The 25,745-nt window shown below is 38.3% G+C and overlaps 1 protein-coding gene across 5 annotated transcripts in view; it reads left to right on the top strand.

Annotated features, from left to right (window-relative positions):
• Pot1 (protection of telomeres 1) overlaps window positions 1–25,745 on the top strand; it is a 77,939-nt gene that overhangs the window by 4,837 nt on the left and 47,357 nt on the right. For all 5 annotated transcript variants that reach the window (XR_009588245.1, XM_060373974.1, XM_060373972.1 and 2 more), the window contains 3 exons: window positions 2,830–2,877; window positions 8,877–8,991; window positions 24,533–24,663. Coding sequence is in view for 4 of the 5 variants with exons in the window: in XM_060373974.1 (XP_060229957.1) it covers window positions 2,869–2,877; window positions 8,877–8,991; window positions 24,533–24,663 (255 nt within the window). In the remaining variant the exon portion in view is untranslated. The remainder of the gene's footprint in view (window positions 1–2,829; window positions 2,878–8,876; window positions 8,992–24,532; window positions 24,664–25,745) is intronic.

The raw sequence follows: 25,745 nt of genomic DNA, 5'->3' as shown, positions 1-25,745 counted from the left end.
TTCTTCTGTGTTAATCTGTTAACTCTGTTCAGTACACCATTAGCTTCCATTATAATTTTCAACAAGAACTTTCCACAGTATCTGTCACACCTCCTTCTTTTTGTATTTCCCTCTACTTTGATAATATGTAATTGATATTAAATCTTTTCTGCTAGTTTTCTTGTCTGTCATTTCTGAATATTTTGACATTCTTCTCTTAAGCATTTTACTTTTTTATTTTATGTGTGTGGATGTTTTGCCTTTGTGTATGTCTGTGCAGCACATGTGTGCCTGGTACTCTGAGAGGCTAGAAGAGGGTATCAGGTTTTCTGAACCTGGAGCTTCAGATGGATGTGAGTTCTAAAAATCAAACCCAGGCACTATGGCGGAGATGCCAGTGCTTATAATGTCGTAAGGCTGAGCCTTATCTCCAGCCCACTTTCACATTTTTAGTTTGAGCATGGGTTTGTTTAGGTGGTGCCTATGCTTTCTCACTGTGCTGCAGCCACAGCCCTGCCCACTTGTGCTAGAGTTTCAGTCCAGACAGACTGAAATTACGGTCCCCTTGCTTTAGTCTCTCAGGTACTAGAATTGTAGACATATGTTATTTCACTGTGCCTGACTTCTGTTGATTTTGTTTAACCCATTATATGTCTATTATTTTTTTGCGTCTTTCGAGTACAAAGATTTAAATTATTTTCTTTGTAATTATATTTCAAAAGAACTGCTTCTGAAAATATACTTACTAATTTTATATGGGTAAAACTTGTAAATAGGTTTATCTATATGTGTATGGAGGGGTTTTTTTTGTTTTTTTTTTTTTAATTTTATTTTTCTTATTAGTTACATTTTGTTAACTCTGTGTCCCAGCTGTATCATACTCCCTCATTCCCTCCCCAACCCCACATTCCTTCTCTGGTTTCCTCCCTGCCCCTTTCCAAGTCCACTGATAGGGAAAGACCTCCTCCCCTTTTATTTGACCCTGGTGTATGGAGTTTTTATCAACTGACAAAAAAAAATCAAAAGTCAACAATACTGTATTACTTTTGAAAAGTTAGTAAACAGCTGCAAAAGTTTATGTTAAAGTGGCAGGATAATTTTATAATATAATTTTATATTTATATTATAAAACAATTTTAATTTATTGTTTTAAGATAGGTTTAAAGTTATTAATGATATTCAGTCACAGATTCATTTTTGATAATTTGCTAAATATGTTTTACATATGTAAAAGATACCTAAAAATGATGCTATTAAATTTGCAAAAGTCTGAAGAGTATGTAACTTGGCCATGTATATAAAGGAATGGTTTCTCCTTTCACTTCATTTTAATATTTACTATTCAACGGAAGCACTAAATGTACATTTCTGTTTTTCCTTCAGTTAAACTAAATGTAATTAGGAGTTACTCTATTTTATAACTCAGTGTGCTCTTAAGATTCTTAGTTATTTTAAAAATGCATGCCTGTAATACTGTTAGCCAAGAAGTAGTCAAGGTAAAGATACAGCATATGAATAGGATTCGAGACTGAGTAGAATCAATTGTTCTTTGGTATTACGTGTTTTCTATAAATTTATTCATTTTTGTATTTCTGTATATGTAAATTTTATGCTTAAAAATGTTTTTAGTAAATAGTAAGCATGAACCACTAGGTATTTTCATGTATATGTGTGAGCACAGGTGCAGTGTGTGTGTCTGTCTCTGTGTCTGTGTCTATGTGCCTGTGGCTGTGTTTACATTAGAATTTAGAGAGGGTCTGGGAGTTGATGAGGAAGAGAGAGTGGGATTGAGAAGGAATTAGGGAAGAGGCTACAGCTGGGATACAAAGTGAATAAACTGTAATTAAAAAAAATTTAAAACTGACAGACCTGACATACAATTTTAAAGTTTTGGCTAAAATCTTATTTTCATTTAAATTATAGTGTATTGCTCTGAGGTCAGTTGAAAGCAAAGTACTTTTTACTTTTCATGAAAATGACTTATTAGTGAATGTGTTTGTTGTGTTCCTAAGCACCCAGCACATGCTGGGAAGAAGTAAAAGCTTCGGTGGGAACTTCACGGATTTAACTGACTTGGCATTGTCATGTTTTGTTGCTGTTGGGAAAAAGTAATTGGATAGAATAGTATTTTGGTAAGTCTGTGGGTGAAATGCTTAGTCTCAGTTTTAGTTGTTTATTGTAGAGATTCAAACATCCTCACTGAATTGAATTTGCAAAAACAAAACAACAATAGACAGATTAAGAGGAAACATTCACTGGTTTTAACAGTGTTCACAGTCTTAAAGATGCCATACGTAAAGGCTGGAGTTTGAGACTTAAATGTGCTCGTCTCTTGTCCAAGACATTTAGTACTCCACTAAAAGTGTCACTAGCAAAGAAAATTTGTCTGAGGAATAGTAAACACAAAGTTGTCTGCACTCTTAGTACAGTTTTGGATTGTCATTCTCTTCCTCTGTGGCTAATATTTGGCTGATGTAGTTGCTATAAGGAGATTGAGAAGGGTTGCTACTCTGCCCCCCCTTCTTACTACCTACATTTTCATTTGCTCTTACATACATAACATTTTTAAAAAGGATTAATTGTGGAAATTTGTGTCTATGTGAGTAGGTAAGTGTACCTGAGTGCAGACACTTGTGGAGGCCAGAGCAACATGTTGGGGCCCCTGGAACTGCAGATAACGGTGGTTGTGAGTGCGTGACATGGATCATGGGAACCAAACTTTATACTATTATAGATAATTTGAGCATTGTTAAATGTATAGTTAACTGTATTTGAAAGACTGTGGTCACATTGAAAGTAACATACATGGAAATATGTCTTCTTGTTTATTGTTTTGTTTTTTTTTTTCAGGGTTTGGATCAATCCGTAAGAGGATTTTTCACAGAAACAATGTCTTTGGTAAGGGGATATTTAATCTACAGTGATATCCACTCATTTAAGCATATGCTTCATATTTTGATCTAATTCATAATTTGATTTTAAATTAGCCTACACTAAATCAGCTTTTACACTGGTGCCATTCCAATGGAAAACCAGTATCTTCTCTTTTTTATAGGATGGCATTGCATTATAGTTCTGTATTTACATTAACAATATTTGATTTTTTTGCCTATATTATCAACTAATATCTTCATAAGCTGTACATATGGTGAAAACCAATTCTTACTTTAAGAAAACATGCAATTTTTATTAAACTATAGGCAAACTCATTTTTTCAGCTTGTATTACAGCAGGTTATTTTATGCTGAGTTGTGATTTAACAAATTGTTTTTAAAAAGATTCCCATACTTTTTAAACCAATTTTTCTTTGGTTTATAAAATTTGTAATCTATTAGCAGTAGGAAAGTTGCCATTTTTGCAGGTTGGATAATTACAGCTGAATGTAACAAGAGGCAATACATTAATAACATTTAATAAATGTATTCTACCTTTATTTATTTATTATTACTGTTTCTGTGTATGTGTGTATGCCTGTTTGAGTTTATGTATACCACTTCCGTGCAGGTGCACACAGAGTCCAGAAGGCATTGCATCTTCTGGAACTGGAGATAGAGATGTTTGTGAGCCACTCAATATGGGTGCTGGACACCAAACCTTAGTCCCATGCAAGAGCAGTAAGCCATCTTAAACTACTGTGTGTGGACACAGGAAGGACATGTAAATGCCAGCAGTTGATGATCAGATGTCTTTTTTATCACTGTCCACTGTACATTCTAAAACAGGATATCACACTAAAACCCTTAGTTTGCTAACTCTAGTTGGCCAGCTTGCTCCTGGGTCCTCAGTCTGCTTCCGGAGTGCTGTGGTCACAGCTGGGCCGCCAAAGCCACCCAGCACTTACAGGGTGTTCCATTCCTTACATGCATTGACCGGTGTGTCAGCTGCTGAGCCATCTCCCCAGCCCTGCTGGGTACATGTTCATTCTTCGGGCATAATTGTCTGGATTTCTGTCCGCTGCTTTAAGTTATATTTCATTTAACCCATTTTTTTAGGGATGGGGTACTGTTTTCTTTGGGGTGGGGGTTGGTTGGTTCTAGGGATTAAACCAAGACTCTTGTATGTGGCAGCCAACACTATCTCTGAGGCCATCCTCAGTCCGTAGAACTCATATTCTTTTGTCCCATTGAATGATCAGCTTTGCCTTAAGCTGTCAAGACATAGTAGAAGCCTTTCATGTCTTTGGGGAAATACAGATAGGTGACCTATGTGCTAAAGGGTTTTTGAAGATGTCATCAGATTATCCTTAGGGTATTGTGTCCTGTAGCTTTCTCATGGATATGTTTTAGTACAGTAGAATAAATGACTCCTAGGTCTATGCTCTCTAATACTGCAGCAGCTGGACATGAGGCTATTAAAATAAAAACTTACAGCTAAGTGTTGGCACATGCTATATACTCTCAGCATGACAGAACTCAATGAAGCCTCAAGTCAGGAAAGGAAAACTCATTTTATAGCTGCACTGGTCACGTTTAAATCTTCCATTTGCCATCGTGTTGGCCAGAACAGTCGCCTTATCACACCAGGTCCTATTCTACAGGAATATTCTAGTTCTCTTAGGACTGTTCATCGAGCAGCAAAGTGCCCCAGTAAGCACTTCATTGAAATAGAAAAGAAAAAGGAGACTATCTTAGGGCACGACGGGATGCTTTAAGAACTGTATTCCTATTGGTGTAGATATTAGACGCTTTGCACCAGATCCCTGATAGAATGTTATGTCCAAGTGCTTGTAAGTGCTGTTTGCTTTGTGGGTTTTGTTTCCATGTTCCTACCTATCAGCAATATACACTTGTGTCTTACTCCCATTTTCTAACTCTCTACCATCAACATTTGTCTCAAGTTCAAAGTGATTTAGGTGTCCTCTTCTACCTGCAGTCTTGTGTTAGGGCATCATCCTTTACTGTCAGCAGGAGAAGCAAATTGCTACTCAGGTTGGTCTTATTTGGAAGTATTATGTAAATGTGTTTATGATGTTCATGGATAACTCACATTCAGAAATAATGAACCCAACTTGTAAAAGAACAACTAATCAGTTTAACAGAAAAATCAGTTAACTTATTTATATTGAAAAAAAGGCAGTGTTGTCACTTGAGTTTTTTATCTCATCCATTCTGATGGGTGTGAGATGTCATCTCAGAGTCATTTTGGTTTGTATTTCCCTGATGACTAAGGACACTGATCATTTCTTTTTTAATTAATTACTTTTTTATTAATTACAATTTATTCATCTTTATCCCAGCTGTAGTACCCTCCCTCATCCCCTCCCAATCTAACTCTTCCTCCTTCTTCTCCTCCCATGTCCCTCCTCCATTCCACTAATAGAGGAAGTCTTCCTCCCCTTCCATCTGACCTTAGCCTATCCGGTCTCATCAAGACTGACTGCGCTGTCTTCCTCTGTGGCCTGGTAAGGCTGCTCCCTGCTCACGCTCACCAAGCAGGGTATTAAAGCAGATACTGAGACTCACTCAAACTTTGGGCATAGTGCAGGGAATCTTATGAAAGAAGGGGGAGATAGAAAGACCTGGAGGGGATAGGAGCTCCACAAGGAGAGCAACAGAACCAAAAAATCTGGGCCCAAGGGTCTTTTCTGAGACTGATACTCCAACCAAGGACCATGCATGGAGATAACCTAAAACCCCTGCACAGATGTAGCCCATGGCAGCTTAGTGTCCAAGTGTGTTACCTAGTATGGGGAATAGGGGCTGTCTCTGGCATGAGCTCAGGGGCTGACTCATTGATCGTTTCTTTAAGTACTTATCTACCATTCACAGTTCCTCTGTTGAGAATCCTCTGTTTAACTCTGTACCCCGTTTTTCAATTGTAATATCTGGTTTGTTGGTGTTTAATTTCTTAATATGTATTCTGGCGAGGATGTGGAGAAAGAGGAACACTCCTCCATTGCTGGTGGGAGTGCAAACTTGTATGACCACTTTGGAAATCAATCTGGCACTTTCTCAGAAAACTGGTAATAGCCATACCTCAAGACCCAGCTATACCATTTCTGGGCGTACACTGAAAGATGTTCTACCATACAAGGAAATTTGCTCAACTATGTTCATAGCAGCTTTATCGCAATAGCCAGGAGCTGGAAACAACGTTGATGTCCCTCAGCTGAGGTACAGAAACTGTGGTACATTTACACAATCGAATACTACTCAGCAATTAAAAACAAAGAAATCATGAAATTTGCAGATAAATGGATGTAACTAGAAAAGATCATCCTGACTAAGGTAACACAGACCCAGAAAAATACACATGGTATATAGTCCTTTATAAGCAGATTTTAGTCTCATGGTACAGGATAGACATACTACAATGCACAGACCCCAAGAAGATAAGCCCGATGGATATCTTAGGTTTCATGTTGGCCCACTAGTTAGGGGAGTGAAGGATATCTCTGACATGGACTATTATGCCTCCTTTTTGATCACTTCCCCCTGATAGGAGTGCCTTACCAGGCCACAAGGGAGAAAGATGAACTCAGTCCTCATGTGAATAGATTAGCTGGGGTGCCTGGGTAGGGGGATTCCCCCATTCTGTGTAATAGGGGAGGGCTGATGCAGGAGGGAGGGTGGACTGAGAGAATGGGAGAGAGGGGCCTGTGATTAAGATGTAAATTAATTTAATTAATAAAAAATTGAAAAAAGAATAGCAGCTATATAAATGGCTATATAAATGTATAGTGACTAGTTTTCATGGGATGGAAAATTACTAATTAAGTTGTTTTTTTTTCTATTGTTTCTATTTTTCTGTTTGGAATCAGTAAGCGGTTATACGGATACAGTTTAGTCTCCTTTTAATAAGTTTATTCACTTTACATCCTGATCACAGCCCCCCTCCCTACTCTCTTCCTGTTCTCACCCTTCCACCCTCTTCTCCTTCCCCACTTCCCCTAGCTCCTTCTCGGGAAAGGGTAGTACCGCCTCCCCATTTCCCAGGCCAACCCACACTAGCATATCAGGATGTAGCAGGGCTAAGCACATCCTTTTCCACTGAGGCCAGACAAGGCAGCCCAGCAGGGGAAAGTAATCCAAAAGCAGGTAACCAAGTCATGTCAGAAACAGCCCCCACTCCTCTTGCTAAGGGACCCTCATGAAGACCAAGCTGCCCATCAGCTACATATGTGTTGGGGTCCCAGGTGCAGTCCATGCATGTTGTTTGGTTAGTGCTTCTGTTTCTGTGAGTCCCCATGGGCCTAGGTGAGTTGACACTGTTGATCTTCTTGTAGAGCTTCTGTCCCCTCCATGTCCTATGGTTCTCAGCATTGGTTTCGATCAGTTGCTAGATGGAGCCTCTCAGAGAACTGCTGTGCTAGGGTCCCAACTGTAGGTAAAATCGAGTTTGTTAATAGTGTCAGTGGCTGGCTCTCTCTCATGGGCTGGGTATCCAGTTGGGCCACTCGTTGGTTGGTCACTTCCTTAACCTCTACTCCATCTTTATCCCTACACACCTTGTAGGCAAGTCAAATTTTGGGTCAAATATTTTATGGGTGGGTTGGTGGCCCCTTCCCTCCACTGGAAGTCCCACCTAGCTACAGGAGGTGGCAACTTCAGGCCCTTAACCCCCACTGCTAGGCGTCTCAGCTAGAGTCATCCCCGTATCCTCTGAGGAGCCTACTCTGTTGCACGTGTCCAACCTGTCCCCTTAAGCTATGCTAGTGTTCCCATTTTTCTCAGTATCAGGGACATACTTGTTAAGGCAGAATCTTGGGTCCAGGTACTTTGACAGATTAATTTAACAGCCCAAATCTTCTCTTTTGTCTTCTTTTTTGCTGAGCATTATTCTATCATAATCAATGAGCTACACTTACCTTATATATTAAAGACTGATTAAATTGCAAAGGTATTTTCTGTCTACCAAAGAATTGGCTTTCATAAAAGTAACAAAGTCACCTATGTCGGTTTTTAAATAGTCATTCAGAGTGACTTGCAAGGTTTGTTTCTCAGCAGGGCAGGAGTGATAGGCTGCTGAAATTTCACATGTTCATCTAGTGACCGTGTTAGCGTGGAGATACAGCCTTATACAGCACTTCTCTCTTCTCTTTCTTTTCCTTTGCCATTGTCTTATTCAATTGATTTCTGAATCAAAACTCAGTTTTTCTTAAGGTTAAGTAATAAATAAATCCTTTAAATTGTATATCTGTCTGTGTATGTGTTGGGGGTGATTTTGATTGTGTCTTAAGTTTTGAAGTGATAATAAATTAAAAAAAAAAAAAAACAAAGCCAAAAATTACATTGTTTGGAATATTCCCTGCCAATTTACAGGATGAGTTTCATCTTTTCAGTTTATTCTTTTCCTGGCAGGCAAGAGGTACCTAAATGATAACTGGGATGATTTAATACCAAAGAACCCGTAGAGCCAAATGCACATTTAAGACAGAAACATGGCCTTGACCTCACAGCACAGAATTCTATTGTTCCCACAGGCCTCACTACCCTTAGTCACCTCCCTCAGTAAGATTCTCTTAGGCTCTAATATTGATGGTGCACATATCTAAAAGTATTTTCTGTATTGCTTCAACTTATACACCAACTTTTGGTATTTTACTGGATTGTTATTTTTCTTCTTAAAGAAGTATAATTAAATTTTAAGCTGGTTATACTTATAGGCTGGTGTGTTAATTTTGCTACTTATGAACAAACATTTCAGGAAAACTAGTTGGTTTCTATAGTAACCTTTGGATGCTTGTACTTTTTGGTTTTTTTGTTTTGTTTTGCTTTTTTTGTTTTTGTTTTTTTTTTTAAGATTTTTTTAATCTTTCTGTTTTGCATTTTGGTGTCCTTGTCTTTAGGATAAATCTTTTAATTTAAATGCTATATACTTTGTAATTTACAGATATCACCATAAGAGTCTAAAATGTAGATACTGAATGATATAATCACTGTCTTTTCTTTCTTTAGGTTCCAGTAACTCCCTATACATACACACCACTGAATCTGCTTAAGGAAGGAGCAATTGTCAATGTCTATGGTGTTGTAAAATTCTTTAAACCGCCGTACCTCACGAAAGGAACTGGTAGGTGTCAATGTGTGTGCTGTTTTATCATAGAGAACTGTGTTATTGACCTCAGGGAGAACACTCTGAACAAGCTCCGTGCTAATATTTAGTTATCGAACAATACGGATGAATAGTTTTGGCTGTTTAATTTGCAAAGTGAATGTGGTCTTTGGATCTCAGGGTCTTATTTAACACAACATGAGCACACTTTTTAAAAGATTCTAAATGATGTGAAAGCACATGAAAGTATAGACTTTGTGATGAAGGTGAATATGTTAGCAGATACTAAACATCACCATCACAGTACTGTGACAGTAGCATATCAGTCACTGTCACCCTCAAGTCCAGAATGGAAATTAAAGGCAGATGGAAGAGACAATCTAGTCATAATGTATGTTGATGGAAACATTAACGTATGCCGAGCATGATCTGGTAAAGTATGCTGGGAGGAAAGTAGAGATTTTTAAGTAATTGGAGTTAAATGTCTGTACGTGTTTTTGTAGTTTTCAAAGAAAGTGAAGATCCGTAAATTGTATGATAATGTAACTCTTTAAATACATTTTTAAAAAGTCATACCTAGCAGTGTATCAAAGCAGATACTAAGACTCATAACCAAACCTTCCGCAGAGTGCAGGGAGTCATATGAAAGAAGGGGGAGTTAGTATGACCTGGAGAGGATAGGAGCTCCACAAGGACCAAATATATCTGGGCACAGGGGTCTTTTCTAAGACTGATACTCCAAGGACCATGTATGGATATAACCTAGAACCTCTGCTCAGATGTAGCCCATGGTAGCTCAGTAACCAATTGGTTTTACCATAGTAAGGGGACCAGGGACTATTTCTGATAGGAACTCAATGGCAGGCTCTTTGACCTCCCCACACCCCAAGGGAGGAGCAGTCCTGTTAGGCCACAGAGGAGGACTTTGCAGCCAGTCCTGAAGATTCCTGATAAAACAGGGTCAGATGAAAGGGGAGGAGGTCCTCCCCAAACAGTGGACTTGGAAAGGCGCAGGGAGGAGTTGAGGGAGGGAGGGTGGGATTGGGAGGGAATGAAGGCATGGGATACAGCTGGGATACAGAGTTAATAAAATATAACTAATGATAAAAATTTTTTAAAAAGTCATACCAGAAACCATTAATTTAGTTTTTTCACAAGACAGTAAAAAACAGTGAGCATAGTTTACTTTAGTCCAGTTGAAGGAAATTTAACATGTATTAATGTATTTAACCTATTATAAAACATTATAATTAGTCACTGCATTAAGTATTTTTAAGTACAAAGAATATCCTTTTTATTTTAATATAAGCATGTTAAAAATGAAACAATGGGTATTATTGAAAAAAATAATAAAATGCACTGTTTACATATTGCATCCTACAAGCTGTGGGCATGTTGGGTACACAGAGATGTCTTCATTGACTTCATGTTGTAAAATGTATTCACAAATGTAAATATATGCCAGTTATGTTATAGAGCAGTTAGCTGAGAGTAAGCTCTTGAGTGGGCTTAATGGGAGAAAATTTCATTTTCATATTTTATTAATGTACAGTGTTAAGAATGTGGAAGTAATTGTGAAGTAGACCAGGCTAAAAGTATAAACTAAAAGTATAAACTAAAGTGACTTATGAAAGCATTGTTTTATTTTATTTTTAATTGTTATTTGTTTATTAAAATTTATTCACTTTGTATCCCAGCTGTTGCCCCTTCCCTCATCTCCTCACACTCTTACCCTCTCTCTATCTTCTCCTCCTATGCCCCTCCCCTAGTCCACTGATAGGGGAGGTCCTCCTCCCCTTTTATCTGACCCTAGCTTATCAGATTTCATCAGGACTGGCTACATTGCCTTTCTCTGTGGCCTGGTAAGGCTGCTCCCCACTTAGGGTGAGGTAATCAAAGAGCCAGCCACTGAGTTCATATCAGAGACAGCCCCTGCTCTGCTTACTAGGGAACCCACTTGGAGACTGAGCTGCCATGGGCCACATCTGAGCAGGGGTTCTACGTTATCTCCATACATGACAGCTTTATTCGTAAGAGCCAGAATCTGGAAACAACCCAGATGTCCCTCAACTTAGGAATGGGTACAGAAATTGTGGTACATTTACACAATGGAATTCTACTCAGCAGTTAAAAACAAGGAAATAATACAATTTGCAGCAAATGGATGAAACATCCTGAATGAGATAACCCAAAAGCAGAAAGACACACAAGGTATATACTCATTTATAAGTGGATATTAGACATATAATATAGGATAAACATACTAAAATCTGTACACCCAAAGAAGGTAAACAAGAAGGAGGACCCTGGGTAAGATGATCAATCCTCACTCAGAAAGAAAAATGGCATGGACATCGGAAGAGGGAGAAAACAGGGAATAGGACAGGAGCCTACCACAGAGGGCCTCTGAAAGACTCTACCCAGCAGGGTATCAAAGCAGATGCTGAGACTCATAGCCAAACTTTGGGCAGAGTGCAGGAAATCTTATGAAAGAAGGGGGAGATAGTAAGACCTGGAGGGGACAGGAGCTCCACAAGGAGACCCAAGAGAACCAAGAAATCTGGGCACAGGGGTCTTTGCAGAAAACATTGTTTTAAAGTGCAATGAACCATTAAGCTGAAACAGATGAAGTTTGATCTAAATATGAGTTTCCTAAACGTTTTCATTCCAACTTGACCTTCCTGTTGAGCCTGCTTCCTTCTTCTCTCGGCATGCCATTACAGACATTGGTGGCAATGGCCTTTCTCCATTCTGTGCTTGAAAATCATGCTATGATGAGCTACAAGACTGTTTTACTATCAGCTCTTAGTGCCAGAGTCTGGCCTGTTAAGTTGTTCCATGTAACTTGATAGAAGATACAATCTTAAAACCTTGCATTTGACATGTTAACTCTTGCCTTTCGATGTTTTTAAATAATGTGATCAGAAAATACATCATTTTCAGAAGCAATTAAAAATGGCACTGTAAAATTAAGATGTTATTTGAAAACACTGATGACAGTTCTAGGTAGTATAATCATTCTTCTCCTGATCATATTAAATCATGAATAAAAAGGAATGCCATGGAGAGACATAATTATTTAGTATGTATGCTTATGCTTTGTATTTCTATCAGGTATGTATAGTTGAATCCAGTGCCTTAGTAAAAATTCATGGCTGGTAATGAACCATCTGTCATTTCGGGGATAATATGTTGCTGTGTTTCTTTTGAGATACCGAATTAAAATGAATGCCATCAACTTTTTCTGAACAGTCACTGGAAACTTTCAAATCCTTCCTTCAGACATAGCATGATGTCTTCACTCCAGCAAGACAGGCAGTGAGGTTTTAAAACTATCCACGCTGCAGTTTTAGTTACAGCTGCACTTTTATTTCTGTTGACCAAGCTCATTCTTCAACAGGATCAAGTGCGGCAACGAAGGTCAGGCAAATCACACTGAGGTTGGTGTTCAGCAAAGGGTCAACTTAGTAAATACTGGCACAGAAGAGTACCAGAATAAGTTTGCTTGAACAGTCCATGGCTGTGTCTTTTACAAAATGCTCTGTGATGTCACAGTACAGAGACATAGTGTCAGTAACATCTAGATGTCTGTGTAATGAGGTAGGTAGGGAATTGCCTTTATGGAGCTCCGAGTTTGAATTTTATGATGTTATAATGTTATGTATCATGGACTAGAACTTTTTGTTAAATTTATCTTATAAATGTTGAGTTTATTGTAGAGATGGCAGGTGCAATTTGGCTTCTTTACTACTTGATTTAAAAATGCTGTTGCTTGCATCCTTAGTATTGAAGATCTATATATGACCTGTAGTATAGTATCATTTCTGATCACAGTCTTCATCTGGTAGCAAAATAACTATTTCCCAAACTTTATATTAAGTCATGGAAGAAGTATATAGCTTTTATTCCTTCAGAAGTCAATCATTCCTGTTATTAAAAATACTAACTTTACAATTAAAATACTTTTAGAATGATGTGTATGCTGTTCATGTGTGTTCCCTTTCCTCTGTGTGTGTGCATACACGTGGAGACCAGTGGACAGCCTCTGGTGGTCCATGGGAGCTGTCTACCCATTCGCTTTCTGTGTTGTCTGAGACAGGGTCTCTCACAGGCTTGGAATGTACAGACTCAGCTGCCTGACCACAAGCCCCAGGGTCTCTGTGTCTGAGTCTCCTCAACACCGGTTATAAATGCCATCACACCAGTTGGTGGCTGGTTGTTTTTAAATCTGGTTCTGGAAATCAACTTGAGTCTGCATGCTTATTCAGCAAGCACTGTACTGACTGACCGGTCTCCCTAGCCCTGGATTTGGATTCTTTAAGATGTCATTCAGTCACTAATATGACTCATCATGGGTGTGTCATGTGACCTGTTCAAGATAAGAAGGCAGTACTAAGGTCTTCATAAGACTTGGCAGATTCTTCTAGAAATGCTAGCTCTATGGTTCTGCTTTTTTAATGTAGATGTTAAAGTTGATGGTTATGTATCTAAGTAATGCTGTAGTTTCCACGTGAGACGGGCACTTAGCTTTCCTTTTTTTTTTTTTTGTGCCTCCATGAACTGCTCTAGTGTTTCTGAGTGATGGCACCTCTCTTTGCCACTTGGTTGACATTCAGTATGGAAAGCCATCAAAACTCTGGCTGTCCATCACTTACCTGGTGAAGGATGTAGACTGCTGACCTGACTTTGTCCACTTCAGCTGATTCACAACATTTATAAATATTTCACCCATTTCTACCAGGAGAATGGAGATGGGAGAAGAGCATGTTGAACCTATATATTTGGTTTTTCTCATATACATGAATGATTCTTGATTGAAATTTGAGGTTTTCATCTGGATTTTGCTATATGACACTCTGCCTTTGATCATTTCCTATAGCTAATTATTAACTTAGTAATTTAGAAAATGAGCCCTGCTTCATTTTATAGTTAGAATAGTTGTGTATATCATAAGAGGTTTTTACACAACTTGTGTTTTGTTTTGTTAGGCGTTTGTCACAGTCTTACTGTGTAGCTCTGGCTGGAGTGGACTAAGTCAGTGGTTCTCAACCTTCCTAATGCTGCAGCTCTTTAATGTAGTTCCTCATGTTGTAGTGAGCCCAAACATAAAACTGTTTCATTGCTGCTTCAAAACTAATTTTGCTGTTGTACATTGTAATATAAATAACTGATATGCAGGATATCTGATATATGACCTCAGAGGGGTTGTGACCCACACGTTGAGAATTGCCAGCTAAATAGGCTGGATTCAAATTCATCAAATTTCGTCTGTCTCTGCCACCCTAGGCTTTCACTTCCATATCTATGCCTCAAGAATACTGGGATTAAAAGTGTCGCACCAAGCCCAGCTTTAAAAGTCTTCTTTAAAAAAAGCTATGCTCTGTTTTTTATTCATTCATAGTCAAGTAAAGGTGTGTGTGTGTGTGTGTGTGTGTGTGTGTGTGTGTGTGTGTGTGTTTCAGCTTTCAAGATAGGCCTAGCTGAGCAGGGCACAGCTGTATGCTGTAACTAAAGAGTCAGACTTGGGGCTCTGAAGGCAAAAACAGAAAGGTGAATGTTAATGGACAAGAGGATTTTTAAGATCTACTTGGGTTGAACTGTCAAGAATAAATAAGAACTTGATACATGAGGAAGAAGAGGCCAACATTCTAGATTTGAAAATAACAAACATGATCAGACTTCTGTAATAAAAAGTGAAAATTTTAATTTAAAAAATCAACTTCTGATGAAATTGACCTAAACATAATTTTAATGCATGAAATATTAACAGCATATCAAAATGGTGTTATATTAGGGTAATAGTCTTCATGGATCACCAGTTTTTTATTTTGTTTTTAAAACTTTACCATTCAATTATAAAAAAAAAAAAACATGAAGACTTACTGTTTCTGTTAAATTCATTACACACACACACATACATACACACACACACACACACACACACACACACATTGCTTTTATTTCCAAGATAGTGTGAGCTAAATGAATGTTTTGTTGATAACGACTTGTTTCATTTGTTAAATAATGCAGTGTTTAGAAGACTTATGTAGCTGGGTTGTGGTAACATACACTTTCAGGCCCAGCACTCAGAGGCAAGATAGATCACTGAGTTCAAAGCCAGCCAGTCCTATAGAGCTAGTTGAAAGACAGGCAGGGATACACAGGTAAATCCTCTCTTGAATAAAAAAAAAACACACACTCACACACACACACCCTAAGATTTCTGTATAGTGATTTGATTAAGATGTGTGATTTTCTTAATAGGTAAAGGAATGCAGTACCATATCATATCAGAACATTGTTTCTCTTCAGCCAGTCCCATTACTGTGCCAGACTCCAGCAGTGCACCAGTACACTCTGTACTTCTGCTGTTCTGGACTCTGCATATATTACATACATATGTCCATATATCAGAGATTCAGTAGTACTCTATGTGACCTTTAACTCCTGGCTATTACTTAGGAGAATAACGATTCTGAGGTCTAACCGTATTATAGAATATATCAGTACATGTATGTGTATACGTAGCAGGTGCGTGTGCCACAGCGTATGTGTGGAAGAAAAAGGACAGCTTACTGGAGTCCATTTCTTTCTATCTCATAGGTTCTGTGAAACAAACATATCCTAAGGCTTACCAGCAAGCATCCTTACCTGCTGAGCCATCTCACAATTATGTTCTCTCTCTTTCTTTCTCTCTCTCTCTCTCTCTAAATGTCCACTGTCTGGTTTATTTATTGTTTTCTATCTTCACAGGCTTTATACTTATAAGAAACATTACTGGCCTTAGTGTAGCTGTCTACAGATATGATGGGTGTTTCATCTGTGCCCTTTGGTTGTCTCCATCATAGTATAAGAGAAAATGAGTATAACTACTCAACTCATTGTCTCCATCTTAAGGCTAATCTGTCACTGTGTCATAATACTTAGGATAGCGAAGTAGTTATGCATTATATAATTAAAATATGAATGGAGATTATATGAGCTCACTGGAATAATTTAAGAGGATATATGTGTGTGTGTATATATTATATTTATTACGTGGTAAATTTACTGGAAAAGGAGTAAGATTACCACATGTAATGGATTCTTGAAATGATTCTGCTTCAAAACTTTTATTTGAATTTTTCCATAATAAACTTGTATGTTGATGGACGAATTCTGCTGAAATACTGTGGCATTTAAAAAAGGGACAGTATTATAGATTAAAAAAAAGGAAATGAAAATGCATTTAGATAGGAATCTCTCATGGATTATTTATTTTATGTATGCATGCTTCTTTGATTAAAGTCCTTCTTAGGTAAGCTGCCACATTTCCTTATAATAAAACTCCAAGGCAATTTATAGTTCATTAAGTTGAGGAAATTAGGTGAATTGCTCAAGATTGCAGAATAAAGAGCTTAATTTATCATTGGCTATCTTTTCAGATTTATGTCAGATTACACAAATATTACCAAAGTGTAAAAGTTGTTAAATAACTTGTCATCAGTTTGAATCTAAAATCTCCCTGAAGTATTTAAGCACATATGTGTGTATATGCATGCATACTTGTGCTGTGCACTGCTTGGGAAAAGGATGCTAGAATGATATTCTTTCTGCTCTCTCCTCCTTTATTGCTAATGCCAGGCTTCAAGGCAACAGAATATGGAATTACCTTAGTTTTGCATTTCTGGTAGGGAAAGGTTAAAAAGTAACATGATTGTCAAGAAATACTTTTCTCATACTATTTCATATTTTTGCTTTGTTGTTTTGTTTGATGAGCAATTATCAACACCCTTGAAGACAGGCTCATTGCTGATCTTATCTGGTACACTGGTACACTTAGTCTTTTTTTTTTTTACACTTAGTCTTGAGTTGGGAGTTAGATATTATATCATTCCAACCCTTGATTACTCTTTTGTTCTACTGGAATTGCCTTATTTTGTGTCCTTGACATTTTAATTTACTTTTGGAATAAGGTAAGGAGGTTAAATGGTTATTTTCTACCCTCAGTTCTTCTAGAATCTTCCTTTATATGCATAGAGAATTTTCTTTTCAGGGTGGCTAGTGACTAATTAAAAGTAGTTAGTGAAGATACCAGTGGAAACTGAATGACATCTATTTTTTTATCTTTAAGTCTGTACTTTCAGAGATATATGCCAATTCTGATCAGGTTGACACTGTGTCTTGGCGAAGTATTTTTATATAGTAGATTTATCTTGCTAAGACAGTATCGTGTGCTGATGAAACAGCATGATCAAAGCAACATGAGGAGGAAAGGGTTTCCATTGCGCTCCAACAGGGCAGGAACCTGGAGGCAGGAGCTGATGTACAGGTCATGGAAGGTGCTACTTGCTGGCTTGCTGTGTTTGCTTTCTTACAGAACCCAGGACGCCAGCCTAGGGAAGGCCCCATCTACAGTGGACTGGGTCCTCCCCCATCAATCACTAAATAGGAAAATGCCCTATAGCTGGATCTTATAGAGGCATTTTCTTAATTGAGATTTCCTTTTCTCAGATGACTTTAGTGGACATACAACTGTCCAGGACTGACAGATTCTGAGATCATATGTATGTTTACAAGAAAAGTGTGTCATGAGGACCAGTAGAAATCCTGCTGCTGCTGTTTGGCTGCTACTCCTGGCCAGCATTTGGGTGACACTTACCTAATTATTGATTTTTATTTTGTATGTACAGGTGTTTTGCCTGTACATAGGTCTGTGCCCCAGTTCTCTGCCTGGTACCCACTGAGGCCAGAGACGCTGTCAGATCCCTTAGAGCTGGAATTACAGATGTTCTGAGCCTCCAATGTGTGTGTACTGGAAACTGAACCTGTAGCAGCGAGCTGCCTTGACAGCTGAGACATCTGTTCAACCCCATTTAAATATTTATGTTGTTATTACCTTTTAATTATGGATGTGTTCATGTGGGAGCATTTTCCAGAAATGAAGCAGGTATCAGATCTGGAGTTATCCGCCACTGTGAGCCGGGTGACGTTGTGAAAGGGAATTGAACTCTTCTTCTTTGAGACAGGATACCACTGTGGAGCTCTGGCTGACCTGGAACTCTATTTAGACCATGCTGGCCTTGGACTCACAGAGATCCTCCTACCCCTGCTTCCCCAGTGCTGGGATTAAAGGTGTGTACCATTATGGCCAGCTCTTTGGATACCTTTATTAACTTATTTTACAAATAAGAAAATTGCAGCACAGCAAGAGTTAATTCTAGTGTCTTCCCCAGGCTTCAGAGAGGGAGAAATTTTATAAAAGCCATATGCTTGCTGTAGGTAAGAACATGAATTAATTTTCTTAACATAAAATTTAATAGCCTGTCTATGTTTTTTTTTCAGCAAGATATATCTGCTTCCTGAACTCTGCCATTCTTTAGGGGGTCTTCTGTATATAGTCATTACCCTAAAAAATATTCACTGCTTTCTCTTTGACCATAAGTTATGTATGTATGAGTGTGTAGTTTATTATAATAACACATAAGGCATATTCAATGACTAGAGCATTCAAATTCAATTAAAAACTCCTTTAAGCATCCTCTTATCTATAAAACCTTGTAATGAATACTTTGTCATCCTTAACTCTTGCATCTAGGAATTGATCAGTGTTTCATTCTTCTATGTAGAACTGGATTTATACAGCTTTGTCTTTTCATAAGTCATATAGCTTAATTAACATTGTGTAAGCTGGTGAATATGAAAGCAGTAGTTATGACATCTAAGACGAATGCTTTGGAAAGGCAATAAACAACACGCTATCTTTCCTATGAGCCATCAAGCCATCTCTTCCTCTTGCCACTCATACTTCAGTCAAGTCCTGGATTGGGAGCCTTGTACTTGCAACCTACATCCACTTTGTGTTTCCTGTAGAATTTTACCTTTGTTCAGGTGCCCTATGAAAGCCTTTTGCTGAATCTTACTCTTTTGTTATATTAGGTTATGAATAATAGATATTGCCGAGTTTAGTAACAGTTACATGAGAATGGATTGGTAGTGTGTTATGAATTCTTCTGTAGTGAACTTACCTATTTCTTATTTCCTGTCAGCTTCATGAAATAATAAATGCTACAGCACCATTGAGATGCAGTACAATCTACCCACCTAGAAGAGCTTTGAAGCTTCCCTCTCAGCTGTAAGCTTTTCTTTCCTTGGGAAAGCATACACCATGGAGACATGCATTAGACAGGCTAAGTGTGCTTCTCAGTTTTCTCTCCTTCAAGGTGCTTCGGCCCGGACACCTTACCTAGCCTGCTTGAGAAATTAGCTTTCCTTGTTTCAAAGTTAGAAGCAATACTGTTGCATACAGTTTTATAGGAATTCAGGAGATTCTGTGATTACATATGTATTTGTATAGATTGCTTAGCATGCTGCCTTGTACATATGAGTCCTGGACAATGGTTAATCAGTAAGTAGTACAGGTTTTGCTCTGTTGAAGCTCTGATTATAAGTTTTGTTGCTTAACATAAATAATATGTTTCATATCTGAAAAGTAGCAAATACTCAACTGTGTATTCTATATTTTACCAGCTTTTATTTCTTTCCCTAAATCTATTTACAGTATCTAGTCTGCTCTGATCATTAGTTTAACTCTGAACAAACCAGAATCAGTGGCCAAAATCTAACCCAATCCTTTTTCTGATGTCTGACATTTCAAACTTCGACTGGTCTCAAGTTTGTGAACAGGCAACCTTGTTTGTGTTACCGCTCTAAAAATGCGAGTGTTTAATTTAAATCCGTTTTCAGGTTTCTGTCCATGTGTGCCAAACTCAAAGGTCAGCTCCCATTTATTTAGAAAAGTGTCATTCATATCAGTAGTTCTGGTTTTGTTGTGATGAGTCGTTACTTGTGCGTAGAGTGTAACTTTGTATCGCACTGAGGGCTAGAACCCAGCTGTCCAAAAAATAAATCAGCTGAGGAAAATCCAGTCCTTGGTTAGTGTTCTCATTAAAGGATGAGTGAAAGTGTTAGGTTCACCTATGTAATGTGTTTATACATTTGACTAGAGTACAGTAAAGCAAATGTATGTGGCTATCATTGTTAGAATACTAAACACTGACCAACATAGTGGAGTTCTTGGCATTGGAGGATAGTGAAGAACATTCCTAAAGAAATTTAAATTTCAGATAGTCTCATGTAAACTATGCAAGGAAAGATGTTCTGTAAGTATTTAAGGTTGCATAGAGTGTATTGTACGCCTACCATGGTTTTAGCATTAAGAAAGTCTCGAGTGCCTGTGAATTATTACTTACCAGTATGTATATATAGACATATAGGTAGATTTTAATGTTTTGCTTTCAAGGGAGCTCTTGCTTTATAAAAACAATTTTCCCTTTTTCTGGCCTTCCTATGTATAATAACAAAATCATGTCTGTGAAGTATTTAAACACATGGAGGGTCTTTTTTTTTTTTCACAATGGTGAAAAGGCACAGGTAGTTGCAGTTACAAAAGAGAAACTGCAAACCATGTGAACTCCGGGAGCAAGGACTTAGCATGCTGGTTGTATGTTTGTACTCCATGCAGACATGGTCACTTAGATGAAGTGCGCGCACACACACGTACACACACATGTTGAGATTTGAGGCCTCTCTGCCAAGTCTGTTGCTGCAAGAGAGTTTCTCTCTGTGTACACCTGTCGTAGCTCAGAACCATGTATTTACAGGCTGCAGGACTCAGGACATACAGGTAGTCTCCCTGACACTTAGACATACCCCAACTTATCCCCAGTCCTGTAGCCTGCAGCAGCTCATCTTCCCTTCATTTCCCCCGGGATTCCACAGGTTCTCTTCACAGACCCAGTTATCCTCCCTCCTGTGGCCTCCACAGCACCCTTCTAGCCTATCTCCATTCTTACGTGTTCATCTTCCAATACCTAGAAAGAAGTTCTGTTCTGGACCAATAACAGCCACACCTTGGAGGGTTTCAGAACTCCATACCATGCAACCCGTAGCCAGTACATTCTTCCAAGATCAAGAAAGACAGCAGAAACCAAGGAGTGAAAAATCAGCTTAACAGGGACAAGACCTGATAATCAGCACCTAGAATCTAGTCATCCCAAACCCAGCTCTTACAAAACATAGGATAATATTTGCCCACTAAAGCCCAGCAGCTCTACCACAGCAGAGCTGAAGTGAAGATAAGAGCTTCAGAATAGCCTTTATGAATAAGTTCAAGGACCTTAAAGAGGATAGTAATGAAATCTATGCAACACAAACAAACATTGGAATGAAATGAAGAAAACAGTTCAAGACATGAAAATAGAAATGAAGTCACTAAAGAAAACCCAAACTGAGATAATGCTAGAAACGAAAAGTTAAGGGAGCCAGATAAAACCTCAGAGACAAACTTCCATAGAATACAAAAGAGAAAATCTTAGGCACTAGAGACAGACTAAGTGGATACCGTGGTCAAAGAATATGTTAAATCCAAAAGGAAAAAAAAGAAAAAAACAATCCAGGCACAAAGCTTCCAGGAAATCTGAGGCACTATGAAAAGACCAAATCTAAGAAGAGTAGGAATAGAAGGAGAAGAAATCAGGTAAAAGGTAAAGAAAATATTTTCAACAAAATTGAAGAAGAAAGTTTTCCTAACTTTAGAATCTGCACATCATTATCAAGCATCAAACAAAATAAAAATCAAGGATAACGGAATGGTTTGGGTTTTTATTGAATGTGTTGGTACTATTCCCTCCACAAATTATCCTATTTAGTTGTTGTTTGTTTGCTTTTTCATTCATCCCCCAATAAGCTGGACAGTGTCTTGTTGACTTCCTATTCTGCAGATAGATTTTTGTCCCAGCTGTCTCTTAGGGTGACTGGTTTATGTTAAATCCTAAATGTTACCTCTCAGTGTGTAAGTAGTCCTAGGTGCAGTTTCCTGTTTCAGGCTTGGACTGTTAATTTCCAAAGCCAAGATCGTTGGTAAGCATGTTCATAGGTTAGCTCTGCATTTGCTTTTGACAGGAGTCCAGTGCCTACATTACTTGTTTTTACATTGCATTTGCTTATGCGCTGAGAAAGGATTTTTAAGTATGCCAGCGCAGGTGCACCATATCCACCAATTCGTATTTCATCACGTGAATTCCTTCAGATCAGTTGTTCTCAAAATTCCCAATGCTGCAACTCTTTAATACAGTTCCTCATGTTGTGGTGACTCCCAACCATAAAAATATTTTGTTGCTACTTCATAACTATAATTTGATACTGTTATGAATTGTAATGTATGTAACATTAGAATCTGATAATATGACCCCACAAAGGAGTAACAACCCATTGAGAACCGCTGTTTTAGATAATCATATCTGTATTATTATTGTTACTGTTATTTTATTCTCTCATATAATACATTCCAACTGCAGTTCCCATTCTCCTCTCCTCCAGTCCTTCCTCCCACCTCTTTACCCCAGCTCCTCTCCTCCATTTCCTTCTTCCATGCCTACCAAACATGGCATATAAGGTTGCAGTAAGACGAGACACCTCCCCTCCTATTAAGGCCAGAGAAGGGTCCTGAAGTCGGACAAAGGAGTCAGAGACAGTTCTGTTCTCGCTGTTAGGAGTTCCACAAGAACACCAGGCTATACAACCATAACATATATGCGAAAGACATAGGTTCTCTAATTGTTGCTTCAGTCTCTGTGAGGCCTAGGCCCTGGTTAATTGATTCTGCTGGTTTTCTTCGGTCCTTGATTCCTCTGATTCCTACAATCCTTCTTCCTCTTCCAGATCCCAAGATCCGCCTAATGTTTGACTCTGGATCTCCGGATCTGCTCCCATTAGCTGTTGGAGGAAGCCTCTCTGATGACAGTTATGTTACACTTCAGTCTACAAGTATAGCAGAGTATCATTAGGAATCATTTTATTGACTTTTTTTTTTTCTGTCTGCAGTTGTGTTTTGTTCTATCACAGGACCCTGAGCTATCCAGCCTCTGGTTCTTGGCCCTCCAGACAGTGTCAGGGCTGGGCTCCCTCTCAGGGCATGGGACTTAAGCTGGACCAGTCATTGGTTGGACATTCCCTTAAGTTCTGCTCCAGGTTTACCCCAGGGCATCCTGCAGGCAGGACAAATCGTAGGTCAGTTTATGACTCAGTTGTCCCAATCCTTCCACCAAAAGCCTTGCCTGGTGAGAGAAAATGGTCAGTTCAGGCTCCTCTGTCCATCACTAGGAGTCTTTGCTGGAACCACCTTGAAGGTTCTTTGGGTTTTCCGTTACACTAGCTTTCTACCTCACCTTTGATATAGCCCTCATTTCCAGTCCTTTTCTCAGTACTCTCTTCCTCTCCCCCACCTGATTCTTACAATTGCCATCTCCACCTGCCTCCAGTCCACCCTCAAAAATTGGTTCTATTTCCCCTTCCCAGGGAGATTCATGCACCCCCCACCCCCTTGAGCTTTCCTTGTTACTTAGCCTCTCTGGCTCTGTAGATTGTAACATGATTATCCTTTACAGTTGATATCCATTTATAAGTGAATACATACCATGTTTGCCTCTGAGTCTAGATTACCTCACTCAGAATGATATTTTCTAGTTCCATCCATTTGCTTGACAATTTCATGATGTTATTTTCATTAACAGCTGAGTAATACTTTGTGGAAATGTTGCTCCTTTTGAATTTTATTGCTTGCTTTTTCCTTATTGACTATTCTGTTCATCCAAAAGTATTTACATTTGTTTACTTCTTTGGTTTTTCTTTTCTATGTTCTTGTTCAAAGTAACGAAAGATTTGGGTTGTTTTTTTTTCCTCCTCTAAAATAATTTAGAATTATTATCCCTTTTCACGCCTTCCCTTTTTTCAATGTTTTGTGCTTATTTGTATTGTGGTACCATCATTATTAGGGTCTTGGAGAAGATAGGAAGACAGTGCACTTCTACAGTGCGTCATTTTCTGAGCAAAAAGCAGCATCTGTTTCAGTTTTAAATAGCAAAATGTTAAAGTTGTGCTTCACTGTGATCACACATATCATTAATTTTTCCAAATTAAAATACCGTCACTTCTTTTGGTATGTTTATTGCTATGCAATTTTATATAATTGTACGTTTTTATTATCTGTTTACTCTGACAGGATGGGTTTATAAATTGTCTGATCGTGCATCTGTACAGTACAGATATGATGTCACACTTTCTGCATTCATACTCTTGTGGTTCCCCCTTCCCATAATGCTGAGGACTGAACCCAGGGCCTTGCTCATGTTAGGCTAGCATTTTTACTCCCGTAGTCCTCACTATCAGTGTAATTATATTTGTTTTGCAAATTTTATTTCATTTACTTGAATGTATTCATCTCTTTTGTGAATTTTAAACTTTAACAAAAGAAGTTATTTTTTTCTCCAGAAAAATAATGTAGACTATTTCTGTTGTCATTGTATGTCTTAAGGGTAATTTTTGTGGATCACTTTTTCAGATTAATTTTGCAGTGGCATTGAAATCCAAAACATGTCTGTATCTCGTTTTTGCTTTAGAAATCTTAATAATGGAGAAGAGTTAAAATTTGTTTGGTATTATTTTTAAATAAGTGTGTTCTAATTTTACCAAATGCTTTGAAATACTTTAATTTACTTGTTAAATATTTTTTGATTCCCAGATTATTGCTCAGTTGTAACAATTGTGGACCAGACAAATGTGAAGTTAACATGCATGCTCTTTAGTGGGAACTATGAAGCCCTCCCGAGCATTTATAAAGTTGGAGACATTGTTCGCTTTCACAGGCTGAAGGTATAATTCATACTTTCTGCAACCTACATTATTAGACAAGAAGTCTGCATTGTTCACTAAAAGCCGTTAGTACTAATTATATGAGTGCCTTGTTAGAATGTGACACTAAGCATTTCAAGAGGCAAGAAGTGTAAATAGTATCAGGCTTCATTAAGTAGCTAGACACCTCTTCATTTAAATAAATTGCTTGTCCTCTTCTCCTAGACATACATTAGAACCTGGGATTCCTACTGGTTCCAGTTTATCCTGTCACTTCCAAATATGACTGTTGTTACCAAGTTTCCATGTAGAATTTGTAAGGGATAGGATACATCCTTGTAACTTCTTTTTAATTAATGTAATTTTATTTAAAACTGGGTTCTTACTAGGTTGCTCTGCCTGGCTTCAGATTCCTGAAGTGTGATTTGGTAGTTCTGGTAAGCTGAGGAAGGGAAGACTGAAATTCCACTCAGCTAAGAGAACTTAACTCTTCAGGGCAAGGCACTCGAGAGAAAAAGGGGTACAGATTGTATCCAGAAGTCTGCTGGGCTTAGGGGTAGGTATTTTTTCTGTGAAGACGACTGAAAGCTGGGCTGGGCAGTCAGGTTAAGTCAGTCAAGGACTGTAATCATTCCTGTGTCGGGGACTGAAGTTGAAGAGGCAGTAGTAGAGAGTAGCAGGAGGGATGCTGGGGCTCTAGTCAGTGATAAGTAACCTTACACCTTTTAATACTATTCTGTTTTTACTTATTATTGTGACAAAATAACTGACAAGTTCAACTTTGAGCTTATTTTCATGGCAGAGATATTGGCAGCATTGTTTCTCATTGACTGCCAGAATAGGAGGAAGCAGAAAAAGATAAGACTAGAACTAGAGGTGACAGGAACCTACACCTAGGGCCTGTGTTCCCTAGCTGCTGCAAACAATGCTTCTACAGGAGCCGTTAGTAAGCTTTTCACAGAAACCATAACTAGGACTTTGTACAATTTTAATATGATCCCACAGGGCCCTACTTATCTCACAAAGAGCATCATTCCAGAAGAAAGCTTCTTGTACACATATGCTGTCAATACTAAGATCTGTCACCTAAAGAAACTAATCAA

The sequence above is a fragment of the Meriones unguiculatus genome, chromosome 21 (genome assembly GCF_030254825.1).
Source record: "Meriones unguiculatus strain TT.TT164.6M chromosome 21, Bangor_MerUng_6.1, whole genome shotgun sequence".
NCBI lineage: Eukaryota > Metazoa > Chordata > Mammalia > Rodentia > Muridae > Meriones > Meriones unguiculatus.
The sequence above is the reverse complement of the archived record's forward strand: the minus strand, read 5'-3'. Positions and strand labels throughout refer to the sequence as shown.